At 48.1% G+C, this 10,601-nt stretch overlaps 1 protein-coding gene across 4 annotated transcripts; it reads right to left on the bottom strand.

Annotated features, from left to right (window-relative positions):
- Positions 1-222: 222 nt before the first annotated feature.
- Positions 223-10,347, bottom strand: CUNH17orf80 (chromosome unknown C17orf80 homolog). Of its 4 annotated transcripts, none has more exons than XM_051179837.1 (5): positions 10,174-10,347; positions 4,504-5,960; positions 2,091-2,195; positions 1,459-1,566; positions 223-361 (listed from the first exon to the last, which is right to left on the bottom strand). In XM_051179837.1, the coding sequence occupies exons 2-5, from the start codon at positions 5,951-5,953 to the stop codon at positions 339-341; spliced, it is 1,686 nt and encodes a 561-aa protein (XP_051035794.1). In that variant the 5' UTR covers positions 5,954-5,960; positions 10,174-10,347; the 3' UTR covers positions 223-338. The 4 variants fall into 4 exon arrangements, with proteins under 4 accessions (XP_051035794.1, XP_051035811.1, XP_051035803.1 ...); XM_051179854.1 differs by lacking the exon at positions 10,174-10,347 and adding an exon at positions 9,972-10,109; XM_051179846.1 differs by lacking the exon at positions 10,174-10,347 and adding an exon at positions 9,976-10,109.
- Positions 10,348-10,601: the final 254 nt, after the last annotated feature.

The raw sequence follows: 10,601 nt of genomic DNA, 5'->3' as shown, positions 1-10,601 counted from the left end.
GGCATACACTCTTCATCCCACCAGTCTGCAGGTGGTGGGCCACCTGCAGATCTCTGTGGGCCAGCCAGGGCTACAGCCCTGTGATGACTTCACTCTTCCCCACGCCCTCCCTTCAGCAGCTGCTGAGATTTACAGCTGCCCTGCCCCATTTCTTTTTTAAAGGCTAGAATGTTCTCCAGCTTATTAAAAACAAAAGAAAAAACCAGGGAAGGAGGAAAAGGGTGGCTTCAGCAGTTTTATTGTTTGCGCCCTCCATGTCCCAGTACAAATTTAAAGTGTGGCCTCGGTGTGCAGCTGTCTCCGTCACACACCTCTGTGGCTCCCAGACCTGTTCAGCATTACTTCCGCCAGCGCTGCAGCTCTTGGGACAGACAGACAGACAAACATGAGAACCTTTGCTTTTTAGACATTTTTGCTTCATAAATTTAGAAATCTTCTTGGGCCTAAGGACATCCTGCTTCCATCTTCAGGGATGAAAAATATATATGTTCAGCTGCACTCCAGGAGCAGAGGCGGGACAGGACGCACCTGGGCTAGAGTGAGACCCCCCGTCTCAATGCTACAATGTCGTGTCCACTACCAACTGCAGGGGCCAAATAACCCTTGGGCTTAGTTCAGCTGGGAGCAAGCACCATCTTTAGGGAGACAGGATTCTGTTTCTTGGGCCTCTCATTTGTATTGGGATCCCGTCTTTCACGAATGTCCCAATGCTTGATACAAGAGCTGGTGTCTATGGCAGGATGCTCAGCCCTGCAGAGGTGTGCTGCAGGCCCACTCCTGCTGAGTCACCTGCCTTTCCAAGACACAACACACCGAGTTTCCATCTGAAAGAGCCAAGGCTCCTGCCACCTCTTAAATTATGGGAAAATGTTACACTTTTTTGGGGGGGGTGGGTAGTCTCCTATGAACTGAGTTTTTTCTTTCTAAACATTAAAAAAAGATTTATTAAATTAGAGTTTTGCCTGCATGTATGTATGTGCACTATGTGTGTGCCTGGTGCCTGCAGAAGTCAGAAGAGGGCGTTGGATTCCCAGGAACTGAAGTTCTGAATGCTTGTGAGCTGTCATGTGGGTGCTGGGAACTGAACCTGGATCCTCCGTAAGTGTGACAAGTGTTCTTAACCACTGAGCCATCTCTCCAGTTCCAGACCCGTTTTTATACTCTTTAAACCTGTTCTAAGTCGCAGAAAGCCCTTCTATTCCACTATGAAAAAGGGGTTTGCAGGCGCCAAGGAGGGCACCTCCCCCTAGCAGGGAACCGTTTAAAGCAGGAAAAACAAACAAACCCAAGGCCTCTGGACCACCAATGATATCACTAATGGGCAGATATGTAAATCTAAGCCAAATCTTGCAGACTTATAATGGAGCCCCAACGACAGCTCGCGCATCGGGTATGACTACCACCAGAGCCCGGAAGGGCGGTGGCTAGTTGCTTAAGCTACCAATTACGGAGGCTTACTCAGATGCTTGAAGCTCCAGCTACAGCACAGGATGAAGTAGCCAGCGAAGAGCATCGTGAGGCCCCCGACACCGCTCTTCCTTACGGTGGTGTTGCATCTCACCCAGCCTGCGCAAAGAGAGGCAGATCACGTGGTTAGGGGCAGGGGCGTGGCCCAGTATGTGCACACTCCTCAAGGCAACCCTGCTAGCCTGGGCAATGAACTCAATCACAGAACTTCCGGGCCTACGTAAGTGCAGTCTAGACAAGGTATATACATTTCCATAGACAACAACTAAGCTACGGAGGGCCTGAGTAAATTCCCACACTGGGAGCTGGGTTAACCTCTGGAGCGATGCGGAGGGGAATACGGCTGGTTAGCTGAGGTTCAGCAATGCCTTGGCTGATCACTGTGGGGAGGGGAGGGTTGGGGGCAGGTGGCAGGGGTGTGTTTTAAGAAGTGAGAGCTGCATAATAAATGCGAGCTGCTACTGTTAGTTTTGGGGTTCTGAGTGACACCCAACTCTGAAATGGAAACAGACAATGACAACCACTCCTTTCTCTTGTCCTTGTTTAAACAGCCTAGGCAGAGAACCGCCTCCACAGGCCTGGGACCAGTAAGAGAACCCACCAGTCAATAACAGCGGCCTCACCTTTGTGCACAGCTCCCAAGAGCCGCATTAGAGGGAAGCTGGAAGCTGTAAGCGCCAGGGGTCCCGAACTCCTGCTATCAGCCGAACTTCGTCCCCACCAAGGAACTACGGTTCCAAACAGAAGTCACTGTGACAATCAACCTAGAATCACCCCTTCCCACCAAGCAGCCAGCTGCACGTCCTAATAGCTGGGCCTCAGGAAAAGCACACCCCGACAGCTGGATCAATGGGCACCTCACTGGGCTGCAGTTAAACTACACAGGCAAGTAAAATCCGCCTCAGGACAAAGCTCTTACTGATAGAGACCTTGCACTGTGATAAATGCATCACTTGCCCCCTCTGTGTGCACGTGTCTGGTCAAGCAAGCCATGTTTTATCATCTTCTGAGATTTTAGCAAGAAGTAGGACTTTCTACTATAGGCCGAGTACCCTGAAATGCATGGACTAAAGAGTTTAGATTTTGGCCTGAAAATAATTTTTGACCATCTACATATGTATAATGGGCTATCTTAGGCCCCATACTCAGAACCAAATATGGAATCTCTCTGTTCTTTGCTTCCCTACCCCAGTGGCAACTGAGCCCGGGATCTTACGTATGTTAAAAATGAAGTGTCTGCATGTCCTCTACCACCAAGCTGCATCGACAGCTCCCAAAATTCATCTTTGTTTCTGATGCATTTGTCAGATGATCCCTGTCAACATGTTCTGAAGACTTTTTTTTTTTAAAACGTGCCTGATTTGACTGTGACCTACCATGTGGGATTAGGCTTGGGGTCATCTCCCCAGGACAGAAGATACCCATGTCGGTATTCAAGAGGCTGTCATTTTGGAGCACTGTGCACATGTTAGAAATAGCCCTACTCCCTGCCAGTCATCCTTATTCAGTGATCCACTGCCATGCCTTGGTTGAACCTTCCTATTTACACTGACACACAGGTAACAAGTACAACCAGAAAAGAAGGTACGTGTTTCTTCTTCGTGTTTTCCTCTGCGTTCAAACCACACAGTGATCTCCACTGGCCATGGTTTTCTGGTCTTGTTTGGGTTTGTTGGGATGAAGGATAAACTAAGATGGGGTTAGAAGGTGTGGTGAAGGCTGCTGTGAAATGATCATATACATAACAATGAAAAACAACACATTGGGGGCTGCCACAGAGGGCTCAGTGGTTAAGAGCACGCGCTACTCCTGTGGAGTTCCCAGCAGCCACATGGTGCCTTATATCCATTTTGAACTATGGTTCCTGGGGATCAGGCACCTCCTTCTGGCTTCCAGGGGCAAATGCATGCACGCGGTGCACATGCCACATGAATTTGGCATTAGTTAACACACACATGTACATTACCACACACACACACACACATATATATTTAAAAAACAAAAACCCTTCAAAAACCGAAAAAAAACATGTTGGCATGCAAGGAATCGCACAGTACATATTTGTGCAAGGCCAAAGTCTCTTAAAACCAAACAAGAAAAAGAAAAACATGGGGCTGGAGGGATGGCTGGGCTGCAGGGGTAGAGAATGCATGCTGTCCTGGGTTCAGCTCCCAGCACATGATGCTCACAACCACCTGTAACTCCAGCTCCAGGCTCACAACCACCTGTAACTCCAGCTCCAGGCTCTCTTCTGGCCTCCCCTGGCACTGCACTCCTGCACAGTTTACCAATACCTACACAGACTTGGAAACCAAAAACCAAAAACCAAAAAAAAAAAAAAAAAGTCAAATCATAAAGCCTGAGATGCAGCTCAACTCAAAGCATAACGTCTAGAAAACTGCTACTGTTGGGCTGTAGTCTCAGCGCTGCTGGGAACCGCGTGCGTGGTTCACTTCCGAGTACAGGGTCAGGGGAACTTACACAAAGAAATTGAGCTGTGACCGTGGACGGAGTGCAGAGGACACAGTCACTGTACCCACAGGCCTTTCTTTCCTACCTGCCTCTCAGGAACACTAGACTCATCCCTTGTAGCCTTTCCCATCAGATTTCTTTCTTTTTCTTCTTCAAGACTGTGTAGATCCTGGCAGTCCTGGGACGCCTTCTGTAGACCAGGCTTGAGCACAAAAATCTGCCTGTCTCTGTGTTCAAGTGCCTGGGGTTAAAGGCAGGGGTGCACTAGCATGGTATCAGCTTGCCCATGGAATTTCTAAGCGTATAGAGCAGTATAGAAACTCAGCGGCTATCGGACTCAGCAGCCTGCCCCACTATAACTCTCAACTCTCCAAGGACGAGAAGGGAGAAGGATCACTACAATCACTCTGGACAGAATTCTCTTTGGTCAATTAAGTGAAGTGAGGGGTAGACTCTGCAGGTGAGAATATGTTAAATGAATAAAATAGAGTGATTCTCACCTCTACTTCAAGGCAAAGAGCATCCTGGAGGGGCGGGGTGGTCCTTGTAAATGAGCCTGCTTACCTTTCGAGACACTCGCACCCTGGGAAGTGACAGGAAGAGGCATCTGAGCCATGGAGTTCCAATGCTGAGGCCCCCTTGGCAACACTCCTAGACCAACGTAACCAGGATAGAGTTCGGGAAACCACTCCAGTCCCACGGACCCGGGAGCAGCACCCGAGTCGGCAGCAACATGACTGACCAAAGAGCTTTTAGACCCGGGGTATGGAGCTGAATATGACGGTATGTGGTACCCTGTCTGGGCTGCATGGGGTTGGCGGAAAGCCGTGGGTTCCAGACCGTCCCTCTTGCTTCCCACTAATAGTGTTATGGTAGGGACTTGACTCTGGCCACAGAATTGGGAATTGTCTTCCGGAGACTTCACAGCCAGAGAGGCAAGGTGCTGATGCCCTGTCTCTGGTACAGAGAGCAGCTTACTCGAAGTTCCCTCTGCTGGAGTAAATACATCCAAAAGTGCAAGGGCTGCCTGTGTTTTTGCCTTTGGGGGTAAAATGGGATCCTTAGCACCACGGCTCAGGCAAGCCTGTTCCTGTAATTCTGTGGCAGGATTTCCCTTGGTCTGGCCGTGTTCCTGGTGCTCTCTGACTTGCGCTTTACCCAGTGGAGTGTTGTGAAGGCCCAAGAAGAGTGATTTGGACTTCTCCTGAGTCTCCTTGCCAGGGTCGAGGGGGACTCCTGAGAGGTGGTCTCCATCATGGGAACTGCCCTTCCTGATCAACATTGAGGGTCTTCCTCCCTGAACCCCATGGCTGTCATTCTTTGGAGAATAACAATCACTAACAGGCACGTCTAGTAATTTTGTCAGAAGCTTCTGTCTTTGGGGATCAACTGTATCCAATTTCAGACTTGCAGAAATGGCTGGTTTAGCATGATGCGCAACCGAGGGATATTTTTTGCCTTCATTAGATGAAGCTGGTTCCATTGAGCCAACCAGTAAAGATGCTTTGGTCTCTGAGGGATGACGTGGACTTCCCTTGGATTCAGTCACATCTCTGTCAGGTTCTCTCTTGGGAGAGGTGGCGTCAGAAGCACGAGCCTGAGGGGCTGTCCCCCTCTGCAGAACCACCTTTATCTTGGCGTGTCTCAGTGCTTCGAAGGAGGGCTGATTTTGATCGCTGGCTTCTCTTCCTGCTTCTGTTGTACCTGCTCTTTCCAAGACTCCTCCCGGCAGTGGAAAGGTGGCAGCTGTCCATTCTGGTCTGCCCTCTGCTGATTTTGCATTTCTTTTTGCATTTTCCATCTCTCGCTCTTTTCCTTCAGCTCTGGTTAGGTCTCTGGTAGGCCTTGTCTCTTTTTTAGCATGTGGGAGTGTAGCTGGCTTGGACTGATAAACTTTTTGATCGGCAGATGTGGGTGATCCTATCATCTTACAGTGTGGCAAGTGGGATTTTAATCGCTTAAATGGCTTCTTACAATGAGGGCACACCTCCATCCTGGGGCCAGCATCACCCATCGTCTTTCTGGAGAGAAAATGAAGAATACAGAGTAATCATTTTATGCATGGATTTTAACTTTTTCTTTTGCTTGTTTTTCTTAAGATAGGCTCTTGGAGCTGGGCATGGGTGGCGCACGCCTTTAATCCCAGCACTCGGGAGGCAGAGGCAGGTGGATCTCTATGAGTTCGAGGCCACCCTGATCTACAGAGCTAGTTCTAGGACAGGCTCCAAAGCAATACAGAGAAACCCTGTCTCAAAAAACAAAACAAAACAAGACAAAAAACAAACAAACAAAAAAAGATAGGCTTTTGGGTGCAGCTTAGGCTGGCCTCAAATTCACTCTGCAGCCTGGTCTATATAGTTCCAGGACAGCCAGAGTTACATAGTGAGACTGTCTCAGAAAACCCAATGACATCCCAAACAATAACCACAATAACAGCAAAACCAAACCAAAAGATTTAAATCTATTAAATTAATGCTTAATCAAGGGAAAAGATACTAAGAATGCCAGCCAGAATTCAATTTTATTATTTATGTTAAGTAGTTACATGAATTTAATGAAACCATTTAAAAACCCTTAAAATGGGAGCTACTTGGGGCTTTTAAGTGTTGTGGGATATTTGATCACATTGTATGAAGATGTCTCTGTTTTATCTTACCTGCCCAAGACACCTTCTGATTGGTTTAATAAAGAGCTAAATAGCTAATAGCTAGACAGGAGACGGCAGTGGAACTTTCTGGGAGACAGGAAATGGGAGAGAGGGGATGAATCTGAGGTAGATTTCCTATGGAGAAATGTGGGAAGTTGGACGTACAGTACTAAAGAGAGGTAACAAGCCATGAGGCAGAACATAGAAATCAGCTAATTTAAGGTCTACGAGCTAGTTGAGCTTAAACCTAAGCTAAGGCTAAGCTTTCATAATTACTAAGAAGTCTCTGTGTCATTATTTGGGAGCTGGTGATACAAAGAAATACCTGTTATAGTTAAGAGCACCTACTGCACTGCTACTGCAAAGGCCCCGGGTTGTGTTCCCGGCAACCACACTAGGCAGCTCATAACCGAATGGAAAACAAAAACAAAACGGACTTGGCCGCTCCTAGGTATGGTAAACAACAAGTTTATTGTAGATAAAAGGGAGAGCATAGAGCATAACCAGGGGCAGAGACATCTTGGGAGGGTCCCTGAACTGGGCCAGGGGTGGGGAGAGAGGAGAGTCAGGAGAGCAAAGAACAGACGAAAGTGCCTGGTAACTAAAAAGGCTGGCTTATACAGGGAAGAGCAGTTAGGAGAAGGGCAGTCCAGCCCTGAGCCTGAGAGAGTTCAGGGTAGAGGAAGGGATATCCCAGCCATACCCTGTAACAGGTAGGGACTGAGGGGTGCTGGGAGAACCTGGCAGACAGATCCACTCTGACATGTTAAATAGACACCTTAAGTTAGCCATTTGTCCTCGGTTTGAGACCTAACAGTAGCTACCTGTAACTCAAGTTTTAGGGGAATCTGGTGTCCTCTGACCTGCTGGGGCACAGTGTGTACACAGTATAAATAAACTCTTTATATAAACAAATTCATGCAAGCACATGTACATGCATTTAGTAAAAAGATAAAAGGAAGCTGGGTGGTGGCGGCGGCAGCGCAGGCCTTTAATCCCAGTACTTGGGAGGCGGAGACAGGCAGAGCTGAGGCCAACCTGGTTTACAAAGTGAGTTCCAGGACAGGCTCCAAACCTATAGAAAAACAAAAGACAAAACAAAACAAAACCAAACAAAAGGAACCACCAACTGAGTATTCCTGCCTTGAAACCTCTCCCACACAAGAATTCTTTAATAAATCCCATTCACTCTCACTCTTCTGGAACCTGGCTTTCGAGGATGGAACCAGGAAGGATAACAACATTCACTCAGGGTGCAAGAACTGGTTAGAACAGTTTCTAGAGTTACATAAACAAGATCCACTGGGTGAGGACTCAATGAGAACTCCTGTACCAGCCGGGACCTGACTCAGTAGTGGCACCGCATAAAACCTGATGCTGTACAGCCATAATCCCAGCACTTGGAAGTAGACAGCTAGGTCATCCTCGGTTAGAAAAAGATTGATGCTAGCCTGGGATTCATGAGATCTCTGGAAAAAAAAAAAAAAAAAAAAAAAAAAAGGCGGGCAGGGGGTGGGGCAGTAGTTCACCTACTTTGGGTTGTGAGCCTAGCCTTTAACAGCTGAGCCATCTCTCCAGCCCTGGGGTAGTTCTAACTCAAGGAGAAATGAATCTCTGCTAATACTAATATCAGCAATACATACATATGTAAATGTAACAATGTACCAAAGGACATGATCCCCACTTTCTTCCTTTCTTTTTTTCCTTTTCGAGATAGGGTTTCTCTGTGTAGCTCTGGCTGTCCTGGAACTCCCTCTATAGATCAGGCTGGCTTCGAACTCAGAGATCCACCTGTCTCTGCCTCCCAAGTGTCGCTACCACTTGACCCCAATTTTTCGGTTTTAACTTGTAATACAGTTGATTACTGTGTACATACAAATGTGTACAATAGCAATTGCTTAGTCTAATTTTTTTTAAAGATTGTATTTATTATGTATACAATGTTCAGCCTGAATGTGTGCCTGCAGGCCAGAAGAGGGCACCAGATCTCATTATGGATGGTTGTGAGCCACCATGTGATTGCTGCGAATTGAACTCAGGACCTTTGGAAGAGCAGCCAGTGCCCTTAACCTCTGAGCCATCTCTCCAGCCCCTTAGTGTGAAATTGCTGATAAACGTAAAAATATTTTCAAACGCCGGGCAGTGGTGGTACATGCCTTTAATCCCAGTTCTGGGGAGGCAGAGGCAGGCAGATCTGAGTTCCAGGACAGCCTGACCTACCCTGTAAGTTCCAGGACAGCCACGACTACACAAAGAAACCCTGTCTCAAAAAACCAAAACCAAAACAAAGCAACAACCCCCCCCCCCAAACAAAACAAAAAGCCCTGATTCTGAAACCATCTGCAAAATAAATATCCATGTATTAAACCAGTTAGCACTTTATCCTCATGAAATGTAAAACCACGCTGTTTTCTGGAGAGTTAACGGTGACTATTCTCACTGTTAGTGGGGACAGAAGTGATAGACTATTCGTGTGCAAAACGCACATGACAAAGCCAATCCATGGGATTTCCAGTTGTAACAGTACCTTTTTCTAAATTTTGAGATGGGAATCTCACAGTGTAGCCTTTTCTGCCCTGGAACCTCCTCTAGGTAGACCAAGCCGATCTTGACCTCACATAGATTGGCTTGCTTCAGCCTCCCAAGTACTGGTGTAAGAATTCAGGCATTATGCTGGCCTGTCTCTGTCAGGTCCTGCACTCAGACTGTACTCAGGCAGTACTCTGGTCAGCCCAGGACTCCATGACTACTAGTCTGCACTCAGGTTCAAATGATCCCTTTAAAAGACCTCTGCCCACTTAGGATGTCTTTCTTTCTCTTTCCTGCTGTTCCCCTGGGGCATACAGGACTTTTCCAGTCTCCCTCTCCTCTTCTGTCCCCTCTCTCAGTCCCTTTACTCCGCCCCTTCCCGCCCCATTTCCCTTTCTAATAAAACTTCTCATAAGCTCTGTCTGCCTGCCACGGAATCTGCCAAGGTTCCCTCGTGCTTTATCTTAATAACTGGGGTTAAAGATTTGCATTAGTGTACTTGACCCTATACCCCACATCTTAACGAGGGGCCGTTTTCCTGCCTGACTTCTTGCAGTCATCTCCCCAAGACCCTCATGTTTGTGGATCACTGTTAACGTGTTTGGCAGAAACTTTGAACGTCAACTTCTGTAACGATCAGAACCAAATGGAAGAGCTCATACAAGATGTGACCCCCCCCCCTCCAAGTACTGAATCCTATACAGATAACTGGATTACAGCCCTGGCAGATAACTGGGGATGCTTCTGAAAACCAGAGTAAAGACTTCCGCAAGTATCCCGGGCCCAGAGTATACTTATTCGAAGAAGTAAAAAAGAACAATTTTAAATCCGAGACAAGCTCTCCAGTAGCCCAGACTGACTTCGAACTCGTTTCAGAGTCGAGGATGACTTTGACCTTCTGCTGCTCTTCCAGCCTCCACCTCCCAAGGGTTGGGATGACAGGTGCGCACCACGCACGCCCGGCTGGGACCTCGTGATCGCCTGTGATCACGCCCGTTTCGCCACAAGCCAGCTCTGTTCTCACAGCCGCGTCCCCACACCGGTCCGCCAGCCCACACCTTTCTGCCCGGCCTCTTGCAGCAGGTGGGCGGGACCGCTCCGGGTCGTGGCTGGGACTCCTCTAGTTCATTAGCCTGATCTGCACTCCTCTCTCGACCTACAGCAAATGTCGTGGAAACCAGCCCAGCCCCTGGAAACTCCACCGGCCCGCCTCGGAACCTATCGAGGTGCAAAGTTCCACGCGGCGCTCTCTTGGAACTCGGAGCTCAAACACCTTCCACCTCCGAACCCAGAACCCGTGGCCGTCCGAGTCAGTGCCTGATGGAGCTCGCCCGACCCTTTCCTTTAATTTCCACCGCACGGAGACTTAACGCGGACACAAGCATCAATCAGTGTGCAAATAATTTCATTTATTCAAATCCGGCTTGGCTGTCACAGCTTGTCCCGATCTGTTTTTGAGCAGGCGGATGTTCCGGACACCTAGACG

This window comes from Phodopus roborovskii, unplaced genomic scaffold (genome assembly GCF_943737965.1).
Source record: "Phodopus roborovskii unplaced genomic scaffold, PHOROB, whole genome shotgun sequence".
Taxonomy (NCBI): Eukaryota; Metazoa; Chordata; class Mammalia; order Rodentia; family Cricetidae; genus Phodopus; species Phodopus roborovskii.
The sequence above is the reverse complement of the archived record's forward strand: the minus strand, read 5'-3'. Positions and strand labels throughout refer to the sequence as shown.